This window comes from Balaenoptera borealis (genome assembly GCF_965194805.1).
Source record: "Balaenoptera borealis genome assembly, chromosome: 7".
Lineage (NCBI taxonomy): Eukaryota > Metazoa > Chordata > Mammalia > Artiodactyla > Balaenopteridae > Balaenoptera > Balaenoptera borealis.
The window spans coordinates 29,089,245-29,113,356 of NC_138864.1; the positions used below are offsets into that span (position 1 = coordinate 29,089,245).

The following is a 24,112-nucleotide window of genomic DNA, read 5'->3' on the forward strand; positions in this document are numbered from 1 at the left end:
ATGCTCCCTTGTTTAAATAACCAAAAAAGGATTCTTTGGACTACTTTGTCATCTGCTATTTGCTGTTTAAAACATTTTTAAAGTATTTTCAAAAAGAGTTAAGCAGCTCAAGAACAACTGGCTATCCACATGGCAAAAATATGTCCTTCTATATACTTTGCACACAGGTCCTTTTGCATTTTCTTCTAGCAAAATCCTAGCAGATGTAAGAACAAGGAAGTGTCTCCCTAAGGAATATTTAAAACTAATTCAACATATACTAGGTTCCTGTACTGTAAACCCATGTTTTTGAAATGAACAAATGAAGGAGGATGAAGAAAGAACAAATGATTAATAAGATATTTTAAAAATATAATATGAAACTTATGAAATTTTTAGTTTTTTTCTTTCTTTTTTTTTAAGTGCAACTAATTATCTAAAAAGAGTAAGCTGCCTACATTGGCATTTTGACAAGCCACTAAGTCCTGATTACAATCCCAATTACTATAGTAATTGGTATAATTTCAAGAGACACTAATAGATGAAATGCGTAGTTTGTATGTACAGTTTTTATGATGCATAAAAATTCACAAAGTTGATAGCTCTTGAAAGCAGTTTTAATAGCATTAAGGTTAATTTATATAAATCAATTAAGGGCTTCTAAAGGAAAGCACTCATAAATTAAACTGATTGTCTAGTCAGCACATAGTCAATGAAGATGTCACCAGACATGGGTTCCAGCTTTAACTCTGCCATGAAACAAGCTGTATAACTAAGGCAAGCCCGTCTAGTTATCCTACAGAACAAAGACTGTGAACGTAGCAAATGCTAAAGGTCTAAATGCATAAGTAAATAAAGATAGTGTCTGCCCTGGAAATCACATTCTTCAATCATCCCAAATTACTTTTGAAGAAATAGGTTCAGAGATAGAACATGACTTAGCGAAAGTACACACCTATGCTGATGGCAGTTTTAATACAAATCAAGAACTTCTCTTCCCTCAGTATAATGTTCCTTCTATTATCACACACACAGCCTATCTACCTTCTAATTTGGAGAGGAGAAAGAGGAAGATGGGAGAGGTGGAGGAGGAGGAGAAGGAAAAGAAGAAGGAGAAAGAGGGGAAAAAAGACAAAAGACATACAAGTCATTTTTATAGCTTATTTCCATACATATCAACCAAATTAGAAAACAGACAATTTATTGATATTCAGTCTAAGGACAGATGTTAGAGTACAAATTCCCACTAATTACCAAACTGCTATTCAGAATCACTCTGCAGAGGTGCCTTTATATTATGTCAGCTCTAGAGCCCTCCTTATATGGAAGCAGTAGTTGTCTCCATGCAGTTTAAACAACCTAATAAATGGAAATCATGAGGGTGGCTAGCCATCACTGACTTTCTCCTACACATTTTAGCAAATAAGAAACATATTTAATTCCTTTTTCCTCTTAACAATTCTACAATTTAACCATTTTATCCTCCTTGTTTCACAGCTCAAGTCTGTGACTGTTTTCCAAAGCTTACCACCACTTCAACTGATGGCAGCGGGATTTATACCCAGGCTATTGGGTGTATACCTGCTTAACCCACTCACATCACGCAGCCCTGTTCTAAGTAGCGTCTTACCACTGACCAAGACTATTGTTTTAGACTCTATTGTGAGTCAGAGAATTCTGATTTCTACAAAACACTTTATTTACAATAATGTGGCAACATTTTTTAAAGGTAGTTTACAGAATTAAAAAAAAAGACAATTACAAAATTCTACATTTGTATTGGGTTGGCCAAAAAGTTTGCTCAGGTTTTTCCGTAAGATGATATGGAAAAACCTGAATGAACTTTTTGGCCAACCCGACATTAATATATGAAATAGATTGTCTGATCCTCACAATTCTGTGAGGTAGTGGGGAAGTTGATTTCTCATAAACTCAGAGCCTGAGAGATAAAGTTAACCAATTTAGGAAAAAGAAATACAGGACACCCAGTTAAATTTGAATTTTGATTAAAAAAACCCACATTTTAGTGTAAATATTTCCCAAGTACTGCATACTTAACACTAAAAAATTCTTCTCTATCTGAAACTGAATTTTAATTGGGCATCTGTTATTTTACCTAGCCACCCTACAGAGAAGTGACTTAACTAAGGTCATCATCTAAAACCTACATCTTCCGACCAACTCCACTGTGTAGAGTTACTGCTAGGTATTATTGCTTAGTCATCTGTCTAGAACTCCTTCCACATTTCTATTTCAGCTCCCTTGTCAATTGATTGCGACCTCAATTATGTTTTTTAATTTCTCACATGAAGAGAAATCTGGATTTAGGCAAAATTATTCTAGTTGATACTCACTCTTGTAAAAATGCCTACTGTTTTGCATTTTCCGAAGTACTTTTCCTTGTATTATCTCATTGATCACAACAGACTCACCCAGTTCCTCACAACTAGTAGGGAGCTTCTAGCCTGAGGCCCAAATCTTGTTAAATGAAAATCCAATTAAGTAACATTTATTCTATTTCCACTCACAATTAAGATAATTAACAATATTTAAAGGCTATTTTGATATTTGCTTTAACAGACAGTAACCAGGGATGAACCATTCTACGTTAATTTGGCTGGAATCAAAATGTTGAGGCTAAAATCAGAGAGGAAAGTGTGGCTTACCGAGAAATTTTTTAAAAATCACTTCCCTGTAAAAAGTCTTTAAACCTGAAAGAAGTGGGAAATGTGTTGAAAACACGTCTTAGCATAAAAAAGAAATATAGTGGTCCACTTTTAATTATAATATTGTCTTAGTGTCTTTGCTAAAGAGATTTGGTTCTATTACAGCATTATTACCATAAAGAGCAACTCATTCAGCTTTAAAAAAAGAGGAAATCCTGCCACATGTGACAACATGAATGAGCCTGGAGGATATTACACTAAATAAAATAAGCAGACACAGAAGGACAAGTACTACATGAGGTCACTTATATGAGGAATCTAAAAGAGTCAAACTTATAGAAGCAGAGTAGAATGGTGGTTGCCAGGGGCTGGGGAAAGTGGGAAATGGGGAGGTATCGGTCAAAGGGTACAAAGCTTCAGTTATAAAAAATGAAAAAGCCCTAGAGATCTTCTGTATAGCATAGAGCCTGTAAGTAACGATACTATATTGTGCACTTAAAATTTTGCTAAAAGCGTATGTTGGGCTGCAACCCGCAGGCCTGCAAGCCCTGTACTCTCCCAGCTTCAAGAAGAAAGAGCCTAGAGTCAGTGACAGAGATGTCAATGGTTTAATGGATGGGGGAGCTTATGGGTCTGAAGCAAGGTCCTGGAGTGACACCCCATCGTGTACAGCTGCTGGCGGGCAGAACATGGCAGCAGGCTTTGATAGGGGTGGAGGTGGGGAGGGGGGGAAGGGAGGAGGGGAGGTTACCAGTTACAGGGAGAATTGACACTGATGTCTAGTTGGCTCATGGGTTGCCAGGGAAACCAGCAGAGAAGCATGCCCCTCACTGCCCCTTTCGTAATCTATCAGGTGGCGATGTTCTGATCTAAAGCTCAGAATAATCATAAGTTGGGGCTGGTGGCAAGTAAGTAGGCATTTACTGATTAGGCTCTGTTATTAAGAGGGAAGGTCAGTCAGGTGAGTAGGGTGTAGGTGAAGCAGGAACTAGTTGAGCAGGGGATGGACAGAGAACGAGAGAACAGCCGTGCTGGCTGCCCATCTCCCTGCACAGGGTAGGTCTTATGTTCAGTGTTCTCGTCACAAAACATATAATAATAAATAAGAGGATGGGAGGAAACTTTTACAGATGGAAGATAGGCTTTATGGCATTGATCGTGGTGGTGGTATCACCAGTGTATACTTATCTCCAAACTCATCAAGTTGTATACATTAACTACGTACAGCTTTTTGTATGTCAAAAAATAATTTAAAAATAAAATAAAGAGAGCAACTCAGCAACAGACTGACTAAAACTGAAACTTCATTGACTGTGTTCCATAGCAGTCAAGAGAGCCATTACAGGGGCTCAGAGCTCATTTGGTGAGTCAGATTGTCTGTCAAACACTTGCTGAAAAACAAGACATTACAGAAGAGCCCAGGGTTGCTTCCACAGCTAATGTCCTGGGGGGACCACATGGATTCAGCTAAATTAAACCTTTAAAGGTCTTTCCCAAGGTGAAAGTGGACAAAGGTCAACATATTAGGAAATATATGATTAGGGTTTAAAAAAAATTAAAGCCATAATCCCTCAATTAGCATTTAAAAGAAAAAACATAAAAGATGATTTATTGGTATGTTTAAAAATTGACTGCTATTTGTAAAAAGAGCCATCTTTGAAAAGTGTGCAAAATATGATCTATCTTTCCTTCCGCCTCTTGACCCCAATGTTCTCTCTCCCCTTTCTTATACAATCTTCCCTCCCACTCCCATTCCTATTTCTCTCTCATAATCCTTATGTGTCTTTCTTTTATTCATGGCATCATCAATTTCCCTCTAGTACTGGGCTCTTGGTTTCTCCTCATTATCCTAATTTTCTCTTACTTATTTTTTCTCCTTCCTTCAACTGCATATATATGGAATTTTGTATTGAGGTAATATATTTTAAAAGACTTAAAAGCCACATAATGCAATAAGTTATTGATAAATATAAATAATTATATTCGTGTATTATTGTTATCACTTGTGTATTTATTTTTTTTAATTGTACTTATAAATGTCTTATAAGACCTGCTATAGGGACTTCCCTGGTGGTGCAGTGGTTAAGAATCTGCCTGCCAATGCAGGGAACACAGATTCGAGCCTTGGTCGGGGAAGATCCCACATGCCGCGGAGCAACTAAGCCCGTGCACCACAAATACTGAGCCTGTGCTCTAGAGCCCGCAAGCCACAACTACTGAGCCCGTGTGCTTCAACAACTGAAGCCCAAGTGCCTAGAGCCCGTGCTCCGCAACAAGAGAAGCCACTGCAATGAGAAGCCCACTCACCGCAACTAGAGAAAGCCCGCACACAGCAACAAAGACCCAACACAGCCAAAAATAAAAATAAATTAATTAAAATAATAAAATAAAATAAAATTTTAAAAGACCTGCTATAACTTTAAAGTTTATTATATTAGGTTTACTATGCACATGAGTAATAATGCTTTTTTTCTTTATATTACATACGAAAATTTTCAAACTCCTGCTATATGGTATTTAACATATTAATAACATAAGGGTATTTTAGAAGTGTTGTATTGTACTGAACAATATTTCTGTAAGTAGAAAATTCCACTATTATAACAACAGCAGATATTAACATTAATATTTTGCTAACTCATGATTTTTTTCAACATTGAAACACAGAGTAGGCCTTTTGTATACCACTGGATTTCTGCAAAAAAATAACTGTCAATGATCTTACCATCTGGCACTTGTTGCAAGAAGTTATATATCTTTACCTAATTTGAGTGCTATTTAGTCTGATAATGCCCATATACTTTTATTCACTGCTATTGCCATACAAAGATAGATATTATCTAATTTCTATTTCACCCCCTTTTCACTGTTGTGATCTTTTATTGTTAATAACCCTATTTTTTAAATGTTTAGAAAACACAAGTCTAAAAAAAAAATTCTCATATATATTGTAGCTGTTTAAAGCCAAATTACCTAGCATGTATCCCATAACTCAGGTCACGCTTTGAGAAAGTAAATGCATTTGTGCTTGTCAGCTTGTTCTGAAAGGTGGAGAAGTTAAAAATACCAACAGACATTTCACTTAAAGTGTTTTCAATAGGTTCTCAGGATCTACTACTGATTAATCTTTCATTTTCATTATAAACTTACTTCTCCTTATCCTTTTTTTATAAGAATAAAGGACATTACAAAAGGGTTTATTCATGTTAATTTGTAAAATATATTCATCTCATTTTAACAAATCCACGTTCACTGATTAAAGAAAAGCATCAGTACCTTTCACATAAAAGCAAAGACTTGAAATCTGGAAAGAAATATTTTAATTAGTTTCTAAAAATTCTATTCAGTTCTCTAATGTGACTCATGGTCCATGATATGCAGTTGTACCCTTAGAATTGTTTTAGGATTCATGATAACCTCCTGTTCCCGGTCCATAGATACCTGCCCACGGTCTCACTGCAGCCCACCTGATTCCATGGGCCAGCTGCTTCTCAGGTGTTTTGGTTTAAAATAATTTTGGTAGATACAGAGCCAAGGAAGGAGGAATACTCTTTCCTTTTAAAAGTAGTGTGATAACCATTTTACCAAGTAAGAGAAAGTAACAGAGTGTTCAAGAAGAACGAAGTCTGGTACTTACAGTTTTATTTGGTACCTCCTGATCACTAAGCACTTACCCGGATAATATCGTGCCAGGCCTGTGGCACTGCCAAACACCTGCCACAACAATGAAGGGTCTTCCTCCCGATTTTTCTTGAAAACTTCATCTAAGGCACTCGTCCAGTTGAGTTCATTTAACACAATTGTTGCTACCCAAAAAAAATAAGAAAAAACAATTAATTCAAATTTGGAATTAATAATTGAACCTGTCTTCACTTTACTTGCAAAATACTGTTACACATTTTCATTGCTTTACCTACAAAAGCGCTCTAATCTGGTGGTAATCAAAAGTTTAGACACGGAATCATTTCTTCAAACACATGTTTATATGATGGTGGCTCTATCGACATTTTAGGGCTGGGTTAATTTTTGTAGCGGGAGGTGTTCTGTGCTTTGTAGATGTTTAGAAGCATCTCTGGCCTCTACTCGCTAGAGGCCAGTAACATCCTCCCCTCCACCCCGGTGTGACGAGCAAAACTGTCTCTAGACATCGTCACATAACCCCTGGGGGGCCAAATTACTTTCTGCTGAGAACAACGGTGATGCATAAAACAGGCAGTATCAGAACTCTGCTGCTGCAAGTATCCCTTGCACTGAGGCAGTTCTGAAGTGCTTACAAGGCACCTCACGACACCTCATGACACAGCGTGACCACGACCGCCCTCAGTATTTTTTTTTTGGGGGGGTGGGGGAGAAGGAAGGATTTATTACTTGCAGCAAGTAAGGAGAACACCAGGGATTTTCCCCAAAGCACTGTCTCCCCAAACAGCAAAACTGGGGAAGTTTTAAGCTAAGGGTGCATGCATATTCACGAAGGGGCTTCGGTGGTATATGCATATTCATGAAGGGGCTTGAGCAGAGGAGAATTCAGAATAGCTCAATATTGATGATTCTCTGTGATACACTAACATAGTTTGGTCTGTTACCTGAATTAAAAAAAAAAAAAACAAAACCCAAAACAAATAGATGTTTGTTACTGAGCATACTTTATTAACTGTGCTTATGTAACAACCAAAAATGCGTACATGTTGATAAAGAAAAACTCATTCAGAGGCTTGACAATATCAGTGTTAGAAGTAAGAGGTGGCTGATACTTTATCATTACCTTTATGAACAATAATTTTCTTTTTTCTGGTTAGTTCAACTAATAACTAGAGCATGGTGATAATAAGGGACAGGTCATTGATTTTGATACCTACTTATAGCGACTGACTGATCTGGGATAGGTATCACAAACATATGCCAGTCATTATAATGAAAAAGAAACAATGATAATGTGGGATATAACATGGGCTAAAATAATATATAATTTATAATTATGGGTCTCCATGATCACAGCATCCTATGTCTAACATATGAAAATTCTAATTGGCTTAGGATATTATTTTCCCTTTATGCAAAAAAGATGACATAAGATAATCTCATCTTTTTTGGAGGGGTCTTTATATGTAAAATATGCACCATGCCCACAAGCAGATTAGCAGATTGGGACACTCTGCATTTGAGAATCTATGACCAAGCCTAAATAGCGGACGTGAGCTTGGGATAAGGACTGGAGATACTGCTTAACTCTTTCCATTCTTTTCTGTGACCACAGCAAGTAAAAGAAACAAATGTGATCATGGTTAGATCACACACAAGATCTTTTAAAGGGAAAAGGAAAAAAGAGCTTCTATCAAGAAAGAGCCACAGAATATGTATTTATATTTTAAAGTTTATCATTTACCAAAAAATGAAAAGCAAGTATACTGTGAAATTGTTCTGGGACCAACATCTTCATGCATTTCTCATTACTGAAAACTATAGAGATTTCCATCTTTATGGATGTGATTACCTTCAAAAAGATCAGTTGTGTGTGTGAATATTCATGAGCTGGGTCAGATCCATAGTGCATCTGAGATACTAGTGAATTCATATTCAAAAGCATGATCCAATGAACACTGAGTGGCCAGTTATGTGAAAATTTATATTCACATAGATAACCTGAACTGATACTCACTATTCATGAATATTTATGGTACTATACAAAACAGCACAGAAAAAGAGGGACATCCTACCTTTTTTTAAACATTCATGAATTTTAGAGTAATATTCTACTCAGCAAAATAATCATGTTTATTTATGTTCCAGATAGTTAGAATAGATTGGGGATTAATGAAGTCTATCTCTTCAATTTCCTTGGCTCTTTAATTCACATTAAGCAACAACTGATATCTAATTATTTTTAATAAAGTTTTATTTGTTTACAGGGCTGCTAATTTTTTTCTCATTTTATTTGATAACAATTACTAAGTATTAGGTTCTGATACAGTGATTGTGAATTGTACTTTTATGTACTCAGGGGAACAAGTCAAGCTCTGGAATGTTCTTACCATCATGGTGATACATTTTAAAATTGTAGTTTATATATTTGAAAATTCTTTTTCAGATAAGACATTGCAAAATGTTTTTCTCAAAATTTTTTCATATGCAAATGAGCAAGGTGCATAAATATTTTCAGAATAGACACTTGAATGATTTACTCAGAATGAAAGAAATGGTATTGTATATGTATCATATGAGCAAGGTTTATAAACTTGATGACAGTGTGAAGCAAGGAACGAGGGTACAGATACTTCCATTTGTCATTGTGTATTTATAGAGACTCTTGAGTGCAGTCGTTATTCTAATAGCCACAATTTTTACTGGAATGTCCAGAGCAAGAAATCAAAATTCAAAGGATCTGCCACGCAAGTACAAAATTAGTGCTACCTCTTTAGAGGAGAGTTTGGCTGTAGTTGTCTATCAAAATGCACCGTCTTTAATCCAACAATTCTACTTCAAGGGATTTATACTATGTATAAAAACATGGTAAAACACCAAAACTAGAAGGTAAAATAAATTGCTGCAGTAGGAAATTCTTTTTCTTAAATTATATTGAAAGCAGCTAAAAATGTAAAAGAAAACATGTAAAACATCAAAGCAAATAAACAAGTATGAATACCATTTTAGATCGTTCTTGGTGATTTGGCTATACTTTCTGGATCCATATTATGAACTACATTTGACTAATAAACATATATTACTTAGGTATCCTATAATAAGCAGATTTCTATCTTCTTAACCTTCGAAAAATTAAATACCTAATCCAGGATTACTAAGGTGCCCAACATTTCCCCATTTCTACTTCATTAGCATAACTCAGGAAAAACAATAATGAAATAACTGGGTCATTTGCAGATGGTGGCATAATAAAACTAATGCAGAATACTGCCCATGCTAAAACTTTTAAAATGCAATTATTTTTCTGTAAGGCACAGTCTTTATATAAATGTCTAGAGCAAGAAATAAAAATTTGAAGGATTTTATTTAATTGCAGAAACATTGGTATAAACTAGTAGCCGAATAATATTTCTTAAAATAATTCCAGAATAAGTGATCTTTTTAAAAGGACTTGAACTAGTTCTTGGCCACAAATAAAACTTTACCTTTTATTTGGACAGATATACTCAAGAATATGGGTAATAGTTCCGACTGGTTTTCCATAAATCGTTAGGCAGTATTTAAAATTATATCGTATTTAATTTTCTCAATTATATACTGGATACGTATTGCATTATTTAATATACCATGTCCTCCTTCTCTACCTCCTAAAATAGTAATGTTTTACATTCACACATTCAAACTTCTAATGTCTTGCTTGAATGGAGTACATGAGGGTACACAGAAATTCATGAGTGGCTTCTACTTTTTTCACTGTGTAAGACAAACTGGTCAATCGTGATCTAGCCTTGAACCTACTGCCAATTACTAATGAACTTAGCTAAGTGTCTTATGGCTTCTTTAAGAGTAAAATTAGTCCTCATCTTCTGTCAACTTTTAAGAAATGAAGATTTTTATCTTTGCTTGAAAATTAGAGTTTGTGAAAATAAGTCTTTCATAGATATCCAAGGCTAAGCTTATTAAAAGCAGTGACTGCTGGGAAAGCAAACCTTGACTTTGGGGCCTCTATTCTGAATGGTATAACAGCATTTCACTGATAATTGATTCAGAACACCAAGCATACGTCTCTATTCTTCTACTTAGTTTTCAGAAACAGGGCCTTGATGTTCAGCAATTCTCTCTTTTGGAGGATTCTTTTGTTCAATCTGGCTTCTCAAGGGAAGAAAGAAAAATCTAATTTGTAACAGCACAAAAGAAGCACCTTACATTTGCTGCTAATTCTTCTAAAATACGTGACATATCTGTATCTCGTTTATGACATGAATACAGAATTGCTGACAAGTTCGGAATCCAATTTTCTCCTGTAAATTTCAGCCATGAAGTGTTGCACTATTGCTCCCTTTTAAGTTTGAGTACATTTTGTTGACTTATTCAGAGTTCTGGGCCTCACCATGCATTGAAGGCACTATATAACTATTTGAAAAACCGTAAGGTTATTTATAACGTCAGCTACAGCTTTGAAATGCAGTGGAAATATGCTAGAAAAAAGAAGAGAAACATATTTTTTATGATTTACTTAAAATATAAAATAACTTTGACAAGTCTGCATCAAAAATACATTTTACACAGCATAAAGTAGCTTTGACAGGTCTTTGATAAGCTCTGTAAATCTTAAAGCTATGTAAAGGGACTGGATACTAACAATTATTTTTAATAGTAAATATGATACAATTAAATAATTAAAACAAGAGAATTATCCGAATGTTTACTACGCTATTTCCATTTAATAATACCATTCTATTATCATAGCCTTTCATTAAGATAAAACTAGCTAAACTATTGCCACTGATAACAAATAAAGTCAGGAATTTTTTAAGAACTTACTGTGTGCCAGCAGGTGCGTTAACCATTTTCTATGCATTATCTCATTTAACTAAATATGACACTTTGAGTGAGATACTCATATTATCTTTTTTTAGATGACAAAAACAAAACTTATTTTTAGATGATAAAAATAAAAGGGCATGTAATTTGTCAAAAATCATACAGTGAGAGCTGTAGAGAGAGCACCCAAATAAGTCAGATTCCAAGATTCTTACTGTTTATGAACTATTTATTATTTCTAAGCTTTCATTTTATGTGTAGCTCTGATTTAGAATTTTAAATCTGAAAAAAGTAAAAATCACCTATGCCTTTGTAACACAGTGTTTCTCAACTGAGAGAGATATTCCTTCCCAGGGGACATTCAGCAACGTCTAGAGACATTTTTGATTATCAAGACTGGTGGGAGCCCACTGGCATCTGGCAGGCAGAGGCCCGAGATGCTCTAAATATCCTACAATGAACAGGACAATCGCCACAACAAAGAATCACCCAGTTCCAAATGTCAATAGTGCCCAGGTTTAGAAACTTTGCTCAAGTACAGCTATAAACACAAGACAATTAATCTGCTTTGTAAAAAGCAATATTCCCAACGAATACTGTCAACAAAAAGCCACAACAAAACTTCTTCAAACCGAAAGTTGATACATTTTAAAAATATTATTGTTTCATATTAAATTATGTCAATATTTCAGGCTACACTCTGACACCCTTTGGGTGGAGCAAATTTTCATTTTAGTCCCAGAAATTCTAACACGTACCTCTCATACCTGAGCAAGTAAGTAAGGACTTCAAAGCTACTTTTTTAGTGCCATTAAATGTCATCCCTCCCCACCTCCTGCTTTAGGACATTCATAGAATATTAGAGTTTTGCTTTTTTTTTTTTTTTTAAATGATTCAACACTATGCCATTCTAAACTAAATTTTATCTTTATAGCAAATGTTCATTTTATCCCATAGTATATAAGGTAATCATTAAAGGAGTTGCATTTAGCTGGTGAGCTGAGCCAGATGTCACTAACTTTATTCATCAACCTTAATCTTGAAAAAGAAAAATGTTAATAAGAAGAAACCCACTGATCCAATTAAGCACACAGACAAAAAGAAGCCACTTTAAGGACTAGACAGTGTGCATAAATATTAAAATGAACGAATCTTTTCAGTGGATTTGGCTAAAGGAATCTCATCTAATCCCAGTATAAATGAAAGATTAATAAAGTACAGGGAGATGGGAAGACCGAATCTAATCTCTCTAATCATGACTTTGGCACCAGCATCCACCTCCCACTGAGGACGGGATAACAGAAGGCTCCAGGGCACATGTGGGCCCTGATGAGGAGATAAGCCTTATTCCTACCGTTAATTCGGTACAAATATTAAAAGGCCGTTGTCCTTGTCAATTCTCTAAGGCCCGTATTACTGAGATATCTGGTCTCACTCCCTATGTCTTTAGTTTCCCAGCACATAAAAGGAGCTCAGGAGAAACCACTTTATTATTACAGAAAATAAGAATAATGCAAGGGGAAGAGAAGACACTAGGACCCAATGTCATATTTATTAATTGAAGAATTTTAAATGTCACTTTCAATAAAATGACAATTACTTGTAAGATTTTTCTTGAAGGGGTGTAAGGTTTATGCATAAGAAATGTCATAAGAATAGGAGGCACAATAAAAAGTTTATCTTTCAAGTATTTTAAGTTTTTCTCTTCTTAGTATTATCAAAACCAGATAAACAAGTAAATGATTAGTAACTTTGATGGCCAAGAGTCTCTCTCACTGGCACAACCTGCTACGTAAAACTAATCATTTAATGTTGTACTTCTGTTGTCCTTTCGTCTAAAAAAAGTAAACATAAACACGCTAAGGATGTTAGATAGGGTTAGCATGAATGTCAAATAAGCTTATGAATAAAAGGACATCAGGGAGCGTGATGTTATTATAGTCCTTTCCTTAGCTGGATTACAAAATTGTAAGATGCACATTTCTTTTAGATGCCTTACATAGAAAAACAGTTTCTTTTTACATCTTGGCATATTATTTTGTCAGTTATTTTTTTTACTTGAACAATAACACATTTCTTTTATATACAGCAACTAGAGTATAACACTGTATAATTTGTAAATATAAGGCTGAACTTTACAGTAATTACCTGAGGAAGACAATACAATTTTTTCCACTGATACTACTTCACAATGTCATTTTCATCATAAGTGTGACTATTTGTAATTAAAATTGTTAAAAGAAAAATTGTTAAACATCTATTTCTATATATTAGAGCAATACTTCAGTAAACACAGAGCGTACTAAATTCTGAACAAATGAAAAATAGCCAAAAATGCTCTAAACATTTTTTAAATTTAAACTTTAAAAAGGGAAATAAAATGCATGAGTTTAAAAAAGAAATCAGGGCTTCCCTGGTGGCGCAGTGGTTGAGAATCCGCCTGCCAATGCAGGGGACACGGGTTCGAGCCCTGGTCTGGGAAGATCCCACATGCCGCGGAGCAACTGGGCCCGTGAGCCACAATTACTGAGCCTGCGCGTCTGGAGCCTGTGCTCCGCAACAAGAGAGGCCACGATAGTGAGAGGCCTGCGCACCGCGATGAAGAGTGGCCCCCGCTCGCCGCAACTGGAGAAAGCCCTGGCACAGAAACGAAGACCCAACACAGCCAAAAATAAATAAATAAATAAAATATGGTATAAAGTTTAAAATAAAATAAAGTACATCTACAACAGTGTTATTATAAAAAAAAATCAGAAACTATGAGAACATAGAAATGAAGTTGGAAGCCATATAAGAATAAATATGCAATTAAGCCCAAATATAAAGGACTCCAAAATGAGGTTTGTTTGCTTTTTAAAATGCCTAATTATCATGCTGGTGATTCTTTTTCCTTTAAATAATTGGCATTTAAGAATTCAGTATATGCATATATGTAGTATAAGCAAAGACTATTCTTACTTACTGCCCTCCCACTGAAAGGCCGCGTGTCTTTGTGCCAGAAGTATCCATCTGACCTTGGGAAAGCATTTTATTTTCTCTAAACCTCAATTTTCCTCACCTGCACAATGGGGATAATAATAGTGTCTGCCTCACAGATCTGTGCTGAGGATTACAGGTACTTAGAACATCTTTTGTCACTTAGTGACTGCATAATAATTGCTACCTGCCCTTGTCATTATCATTATTTTCTTATTTACCTCTTAGTACTCAGCATTTAGAATATTTTTTTTAAAACATCTTAATGGAGCCGTTCTGATTGCGCTGCTAAAATGCTAGGATGAGTGATGTAAATCTAGCAGCCTCTCTTTCCTCAAGGAACCTTTGCTCTTACCTCGGTCCTAAGTTAATGTCCAACAACACTACTTAATTTTCTTATTATATATCGCATGAAGAAAATAGCATGTTAACCTTTCCAAACCATTTATTGATACACTGTTTCAAGAGAAGGCAAAAGTGAAAAAACAAATTTCTCTAATGATAGCATTTAATGTACTGTATAATTTCAGTAGAGATAATTCTTACTATGGAATATTCTCAGCACTCCTGAAATCAAACCACGCTGGTGATTGTGGCCCTGAATACAGCATAGACACACTAAAATTCTGGGAGAAGATATTAAATTATATAAGACCTAATATACATACCAGACACAACACAGGCACATGCACGCACACACACAGAATGGTGCACACACAGTTCTGTTAAAGCGGAGAGGAAACTCTGGCCGAGAATTACAGACCAAATTAGATATGGGAAATCTCTTGCCTTTGCTCTGAGACTGCCTAACTGCATAGGGAATTTAGTGTCTACATACAAATCTGGACTGCTGAATTCATAAAGAAGGATCAAAAAGTACTGGAGCTGACTAATGAGATACGGCTGCAGGATAACAAGGCTCCTGGGGGCAAGGGTGATACGGTCAGTGAGGCATACACTGCTTAGTACTTAAGGGTTTGTGTCAACTAGTTTTAGAACAAAGAGTTGCCTGGTGATTTTAAGATGGAAAGATCAGATGCACTGAAACACAGTACATAGCAGATAGCTATAATCAAGAAGAACAATCGCTTGGTTTAAACACCATGCACTGCTTCAGAGTGAAACTAAACACAAAATAAATCTAAGAAATTGAACTACAGGTTGTTACTTACAGAGTCATGTTCCATAAAGGTATGGATGAAATCTAACACCATATCTAAGACAACATGAGGTTAGTATCCTTACATCTCTACTTGCACATGAATAAAGAATTGTCATATGCATATAAGCATACGTGCATGCAGAGCATTCATCACTTATTATTTTTACAGATAGAGAGACATCTACATATAAAAAGAAAAAACAAATACATCAACTATTTCAGTTTTCAGGATGCTTACAACACAGTGAGCATGATTTGTTCAGGTTTTAATGTACTTATTACAGTTATTGACGTGTTAAATTTGTATTTAACAGTCCTAGCTACTGCCCAGTTCAACAAATACCTTAATAAAGAAATAATTCTTTTTCTATTCTAATAAATCATGTATTTTTAATTTTCATTCATAGCTTAATATCCCATAAAAGTTTAAATGTATCACTCAAATTGTTTGAAGAAGCTCAAGTTATTCTGACATAGCTTTAAAATATTATAAAGGATTCAATACCTGGTCAAAACAAATACTCTGCATACAAGCTTTTAAAAATGGCTTAAAGGCTTTTGATCTGATGAAATATCATAAGAGATCGTAAGTGACCAGGTCACGTTGGTTCTACCTCTGTGTCTATCTTCTCTCACTGCAAGGCCAAACTCACTTAGGTCTCTCACAACAACCTTTAAATAGTCTCCTTCCCTCCAGTTTCAGCTCACTTTCAGCCATTCTTCCCACTACTGCCACAGAATTCTACTTGGCAAATGCCCTCCCTAATGAAAAGTCTTCAGTTAGTCTCCATAAAAGTTGGTCTTTTATGATTGCTTCTACCCCATCTTCCAACCTCCTCTCCCACTGCTCTCCTTATCAATAGAATGGCTGTAGGATCTAGTGTGATATTTCAAGGATAGAATCTCACACAGTTTTCCTGCCACACCAAAATATCCAAACAGAAACATATGGCACAAAAGGAATACTGCGACATTAAAAGTGGTTTGGGTCTCTTTACTGTAAAAGATGGAATTTTAGAGAGGGGAAGGTCTATTTCCAGCACTATATTCAATCATTCAAAGCACATTAATAACCCTTGACTAGGCTCTTGGAGTTAAACTCATATAAATTGCGATAAAAAAAATTGTGATCATTCTTCTCAACTTGCTCTAAATCTAATGGAGAAAGAGAGATAAATCAAAGCATCTTACATCCAATTTTGCTTTTGTATCATAGACCCTATTAACAACATTACTGCCTATCAGAAGCTAAGTAAATGTTCTGAGGGTCAGGGGAAGGAGTGGTGGTCAAAAAAGACTTCCTGGAGGAGGTGGTACAGACAATTTTAAAGGAGAGTGGAGAAGTGGTAGGAGAGCTGGATGACTAATTCAGTGAATGCCCTGTGCAGAACACAGAGGCAAAAAAAAAAAAAAAAAAGCACAAGGCATTTCAGGAGCTCGATGTTCTTCAAAATGGTTGAATGAAAGAGGAATATGGAATAAAGCAGCCAAGATAAGATTAGAGACACACTGTTGTGATGATCCAGCAGTACTAAACACAAAATAATTTTATTCTGAGAATTACAGAAAGCCATATAAGCTAAAATATGAAATAATCATACTTGCTCTTGAGGCTTCACTCAGAAGCCAGGATGGAAAAATATTGAAAGTAGATTGGAAACAAGCCAGATGTGAATGGGGAAGACAAGATAGAAAACTAGTGCAGTCAGGCTGGCGAGGAATGACAATGGTCTGAACTAAAAAAGCAGTGCTGGACGTGGGGAGTGGAAGGAGATTAAAAAGATGTTGGGGAGAAATAATCTACAGACCATAGTGACAGATGGTGGGAAGGGGAAAAGAGGAGCCCTGGTTTTCTGGCTTGGGCCTGGATGATACTATTAACAAAGATATGAACATTGGAGGAGGGACATATTTGAAGATATCAGTGTCATAATGAGTGGTGTCTGTGCCATTTAATCCATTGAAAAGGGTTATCCAAAAGGTAATTAGAGAAATGAATCTGCAGCTTAGCCATGAATCCATATGGACGAATCGGATTTGGAAGTCATTGTTTCAGTGACAGTCGAAACTGTTTGAAGGATGTTCACGGTATTGACATCAATAAGCTCCACAGATCCTTAAGTACTGAAGCAGCTTTACTTCTCTGAGAAACACTGCCAAAAGGAAATAATGTGGACCTAACTCTCACAAAGAAGAACACCTTTTCCCATGGGAAGTAATCAGCATAGCATGCTTTAATACGTACCTACTGTTTTCATTTAACAAAAACAGCAAAATGTGCCTTTCGAATAAAATTTTCACAACTGCATTAAAATAAATGCACTGAATACAAACTCAATTTCTCTACGCCTGACTCACAGTCCATCAAGAAGAGATAATATGAAAAGATACTGGAACCAATAAAAACCCATTATCTTCTAATGCATTGTTTTGAATTTTGCCTTTTTAAAAGAGTTACTGACTTAAATCAAGTACCCAGGGATACAATGCCTGAAACTCTTGCACGTAGAGCACTTTAACTAATGCTTGCTGTGTACTTGGAGAATAAGCAATTTCCCTTCTGCTCGGTTAGAATGATGAGGTAATCTATTGTGCCTTTACACTTACACAGAGCCCCGCAAGACTGAAGCTCGACGATTACATGGTCTTATAAGACCATAAAGTTGTACCACAGGAGTCGTATATGTATTAAAAAGACACTTCAAATTGCCGAGCATGCACTTCTTTCCATCATTGTGTGGCTCTCTTCTGCAATTCACTTGCACCTTTGACTTTCGGAAATGATTTAAACCTGCATCAGTAGCTCTAAAAGCACGAATGCCAACCACCCTCATTCATCAGAAGTACAAGAGTGACAAGATTTAATTACTTAGAAACATCTAGATATTTATTCCTAAAAATGAAACTTCAATTGGTCTTTCAACAAAATTTAATATCAGAAGGTAACATAAAGACTTTAAGTCTTCTATTTCATAAAACATCAATGTTAAGAGGTAATAATCTCAATTTAATTTTAAACACATAGTTACCATTCTCTAATATAAACATGGATGGTTTATTGAAATGAATTTTACCATTCTTTGCAATATGTGTTTTCTTTGACATTAATCTTTTTCACGATTTTGAAACAAGCCTTTACTTTCTTGTCACTTTGTGTTTCACATCAAACGCATAGAAGCCAGAATCTTTTGCATTTGTGTTTCTCTGGCCTCCCAAATAAATTTGAAGTAAAGCCTTTTCTTTTTTTTTCTTAGTGAAATTCTTTTATATTTATTCTACTAAAGTATCAATCTCCCCATTTCTTGCCCTTTCATCTGCTATTCCTAAATGTGACATCTGCAACATTTTTGTTTAAAACCAAAAGCCTGTGCATTTTATTGTTTAACTATTTTTGTACTTTTTTTTTTTTTCCGTTTTTAAAATTGCCTACCCTTAAACAAGGTAGCAATACCTTCTTAGGCAAGAATGTAGGGATGTGTGTGTATGTGTGTGTGTGAATCACTATGGGCACCAGATCATACTATTCAATTCTCTATTTAAAATGATACATGTTATGGGGATATATGTATATGTATAGCTGACTCACTTTGTTAGAAAGCAGAAACTAACACACCATTTTAAAGCAATTACACTCCAAAAAAGATGTTTTTTTAAAAAAAATGATACATGCTTATGCTACATTTAACCAATAACATCCAATTAATTCTTTTAAAAGCATTTAGTTATAATAGCTCTTCTAGACACTGCAAAAACTTCACATAACTATTTTTTAGTGAGGACAAATAACTTTTTATGCTTTTGGAAAGTGCAAATATAATGAGATTAAGACTGAATTTTATGTTTCTTTGTAATAGTCTGAGATTTCCTCTAGGTGCACATTTATTCCCTTGCTTCCAAAGGTATGCCTAGTGATCTTTTCCACTATTGGAACCTATCTTACTAATCATTTCCTAGAAAGTTTTCTTTTTAAAAAACCATTTAAAAAATCTCATCTTCTTGTCTAGAATTTAGCATCTTTTATTAAAGTTAATAAATCTTTCATGGGTATTATCAGTTTTTTGGAGCATAAAGACATGTTCATTAAAATGAAAACTTCTCTGAAACCCATGAACATTGTTTATGCCCATTTCTAAACAACTCTCTTTTTTCCCTTAGGTCAGAATAAGTTGAAATTTATGCTATCAACATCAAAATATAGACTATGGAAGCATATTTTTATCTGAAATTTGATCAATGAACAGCTTACTGGAAAGAGTTCTATATTTGACTGATAGACATATATGAAATGTATGTATTTGTACATTTATGCAAAGTAAAATGGGGATTAAATGGGGATTTGAAATGGTATTCTAAATATTTGAATTTTCAGAATACTTCACACAAAGGTGTTTTTTTTTTTCAAATTACTGTTTTTATTTTGGATCAAGACTCATGTCCTTAACCTTTTTACATTTTTTCTCACAAATGCTTTATTGTCATTTTCTAAGACGAGCTCATAATTTTAATTTTTGAAATGTAGACAACTTGTAATTATGATTTTTGATATGTATAAATCATAGTCAAGACCATGGGTTTGTAGATAAGTTTTTGAAGTAAAACAGAATTAAACTATGTGGCACTATTTTACATTGAAATGTAGACCTCACTATTTATACCAAACACACAAATATAGATGCAGACACAATAAATGTGTAAATGTGATATTCCTTTATAGACTCCTAACACGGGGGATTATTAAGTATATAACATTACATAAATAGATTAAAGTTGTAGTAACTATACGCTAACATAACTTTTGAAAATCAAAAAGGAGAAAACAACTATGCACATGTACCACTGTATGTTACCAAAAGAATTTGAAGTTGGAAATTAAGAATGTCTTGGTCAGAACAGAATTCTTAACTTTCACTGTTAAGATCTCCCATGCCCTTACTACTAGAGAAGGTCTGAACTAAGTATGGCCAAAATCTAAGGGAGGCAGATCAGATGATGGGCCACACACAACTTCTAAATTATTTACCCAGAAATTCAACAAACGAGCACCAGTAAAATGCCAAATGAGAGACTGAACTCCTAAGACAAATGAAAATCTAAAAGTTCCAAAATAAAACTTCTAAATAAGGTACCTTATTGTTAAATTGAAAATCAGCAAGGTGTATAATATTCCTATTTGACTGCAAGCCTGTAGTTTTTTCAATTTTCATAAGAATTTTATGCTTCATTATAAGAATTAATGGGAAATATTTAAATTAAGGTGAGTATAGCCATGCCATAATTATAGTAATGGTATTATAATATACGGTCCTCTGTAATGTAAAAATGTTATATTTTATTGACCATATACAGTATATACATATATGTATATACTTTATAGCTTACTAACCCAGGTTAAATTCAAATCTCCTCATTTGAGTATGTACTCTAGCCTAGTCAATTTTATTTTCTCATAAATTATAAGCAGTACAATTGTATCAGTGGGAGGGTAGTTAACATTAAATATTGTGGATAATGGTTTACTTTTGAGTTTTATAAAACAAACTGATAAATTAGAGACAATATCATTTCAACATGTAAGATTTATGAATTTTTATAATACTTTGACTGCTGACTTGGAAATCAGCAAAAATGTAGATTTTAAAGTGTCAGAGACTAAAATCAATCTAACATCCAACCTCCTAGGAGAGTAAGCAGTGAGTTTTTGTTTTCCCTAAGCTGTCATATTTTTAAAATCTGGATTAGAGAGAAAGAGAAAAAGAATGAAAGATTGAGAATAAGCGAATGGAAGTGACATTTATTTTGTAGCTCTAGATAAATCTGTTTGATAAAGGCTTTATGACTTGGCAAATAGTAAGTCTTTACTTTCATTTTGGAGACAAAACTTTTAGATTGAAATTTTCAGTTTTAAATATTTTGGGAAAAAATCCTGAGAAACAGAGAAAGCCATATTAGTCATTTTATAAATAGAACGATGATGTAAAGATAAGTAGATGAATAGTGGTATTTTAGGAAGAATAGTTAGGTAGAACTATTAGAATATTATTTGTTCTGTGAGTAACGGTGTGTGTGTGTGTGTGTATGTATATGCATATTATATATATGCACATGCATATGATTTCAGTGGGTTAAACATCAAAGTAGTTTGTTTGCCTGTATCTTTTTCTCACTCATCCTACAAACCCATAGCTTATCAATGATGGAATCCAAGTGTGGAAGAGGGGGTAGTGTCTGTAGTATGTGCTCATTCAACCCAGGGATGTAGACTGATGGAGGTTCCTTCTATGTGGTTCTGCCCATCTGATCTTAGGGCAGGAAGAGAGTTCCAGAGAGTCTAATTCTGGCAATTTTAAATCCACCAGCTTGAAAGTCACAAATATCACTTCCACCATAACCCATTGGATAGCACTAGCCATGTCACCCTACCCTGTTGCAGGTGGGAAAAGATGTGTAATTCTCCTACGTGTCTAAAAGAGAGATTCAGATACAGTTGAGCAATGCAGTCTGTACTAATCCTTGTCATATAGCACACCACACTGAGGAAGGTGTATTGGTAGAATGATGGTTTTTAATTTCATTAGAAAAGAAAAACATTAAACTAGACAGTAATGGCTTCTCTTTTAATAATAATTTATGTAGAAGAACACAAGAGGAACAACCTAATAAAAGACAGACAATCGGAATGCTTTGGAATGATCTGTAGAACAAGGTTCCATGGAGAAGACTGTTCTGAATGGAGCAGAAGGCTGGTTTTGATCAAGAGCAGAGAAAAGGTTGGCCACATATTGAAATTCTTGAAAGGTAGAAAGAATATTATGATTATGCTACTATGTGACATAGAGCCCTAATAACTAGTCTTTGTACCTAATTCTTAATGTTTACTATATATAATTTTTACTATATATAGTCTGCTACAATACTATAATACACTAAAATACACGAGTTCCAATTACTCAACAGCCTTGTCTTTATTTTTATATTCTGATTTTCTTATATTTGCTGTATAAATTAATGCTAGTTACACAATTAGATCGTCATAATTTAGGCCTTTGTATACATATTTTCAGACTTTTTTAGAATACATAAAAATAGAGATCACGTCTAACCTCAGCCCATCCTTTTTGAGAGAGATAGGAACAATATACTTAATGCCCTATGAGTACAACATACTTAATCCCAGATATGTATAGTAAATTCTACTCATTCATAAGAATCGGCTTTATGGTAGCAAAAGAATGTTTTGTTTTTATTATTGTATGTGTAGTAAACTTAACTGAACTTGAAAGATTGAAACCTTATGAACTCTAAAATATATTAATTTATTACACAAAAGGAGACTGTAAATTAGTAACTTAATGATCTTTAAAGTAAATATGCTTTCATATTCAAATTTTCAGATTCACAATCTATTCATTAAAATATTAAAATGTATCTCAAAACTAGCAAAAAAAAATCATGTTCCCAAGCTACTTACTATGATACCATAATGACCCTGACCAAAGAGCTATGAAAAGAAACTAATCTATCAAATATTTCTAACTTACTTAATTTGGATTAAAATAAATTTAATTCTATAATTCATTAATATTTATTAAAACATTTATTTTTCTTAACTTGATGAATGAAAAGAAGATGTATATATGTATGCAATTCCATATTAAGAACTTCAGTAGATGACAATATTGTCATTAGACTTAAAGAAAAATAATTTATACAAAAATAATACATTTTCTTAGGAAAATAAAACCTGCTGATATATAAAATAGATTTTAGTTTAACATTAATCTAGGAGTAGTCTAATTATTTTATATGTTTTTAAAATTTTCATAATAGTCCTTTGAGGCAAGTATGATATGTATTAGTCTTACAAATGGCAACTTTGTCATATTTTGCTAAAGGTCTGTTTATCTAAATATTCACTGACAGAGCTTCCCTGGTGGCTCAGTGGTTAAGAATCCGCCTGCCAGTGCAGGGAACACAGGTTCGAGCCCTGATCCGGGAAGATCTCACATGCCGCAGAGTGACTAAGCCCATGCATCACAACTACTGAGCCCGCGCACCACAACTACTGAAGCCCGTGCACCTAGAGCCCGTGCTCTGTAACAAGAGAAGCCACGGCAATGAGAAGCCTGAGTACTGCAACGAAGAGTAGCCCCTGCTCGCCACAGCTAGAGAAAGCCCGCGTGCAGCAACGAAGACCCAACTCAGCCAAAAATATTAAAAAAAAAAAAAATTCACTGACATATCACCAACTTTCCTTCTATAATTTTAAATTTTAATTCTTAGCCCTTAATTTTTTATTTTTGGTACCATTCTCAAAGGCTATCCAATGTACTCCATATACTGTATAACTTCTTCCTGACTTTTTCTACTTTGGAAAGTCTTTCAATAATGTACAAAAACAACCCACAGGATCCTTTCGAAAATAACAAATATTAGACAATAAATTGAATAAATCTGGACACCTATGAGAAGATTTTAACAACAGAACTTGGGTTAAAAAAACAAGATGTGATGGAAGTGAAATACAAATAAACAAATACGATCACTGACTTTACTGAAACCAAAATAAATAAAAAGCATTCTGCATCAAAATGATTATACATGTAACACTTGTATGATCTTTTAAATTATAGACGGTTACCATTCAATTACACCAATTACACTTGTGGGAAGCTCCTTTCCCTCAAACATTTTTAGAAATCCTTATCTTGAATTATATTTTAAATCGATGACAAATATTTTGGCCCTTTCATGAGTTATTTTATTTTTCAAAAGCTGTAACTCCTTTAGAATTAAGTGTGATGAAAAAGTCTAGCTGTTTTATTATTTATTTGTTCTATTTAAAAATATGGTAATTATTTAATTTTTT

General features: G+C 34.5%; 1 protein-coding gene across 9 annotated transcripts in view; it reads right to left on the reverse strand.

The window, feature by feature from the left end:
* CACNA2D1 (calcium voltage-gated channel auxiliary subunit alpha2delta 1) overlaps window positions 1-24,112 on the reverse strand; it is a 496,546-nt gene that overhangs the window by 133,881 nt on the left and 338,553 nt on the right. For all 9 annotated transcript variants that reach the window (XM_082399325.1, XM_082399323.1, XM_082399324.1 and 6 more), the window contains one exon: window positions 6,320-6,451. In XM_082399325.1, the coding sequence (XP_082255451.1) occupies window positions 6,320-6,451 (132 nt within the window). The remainder of the gene's footprint in view (window positions 1-6,319; window positions 6,452-24,112) is intronic.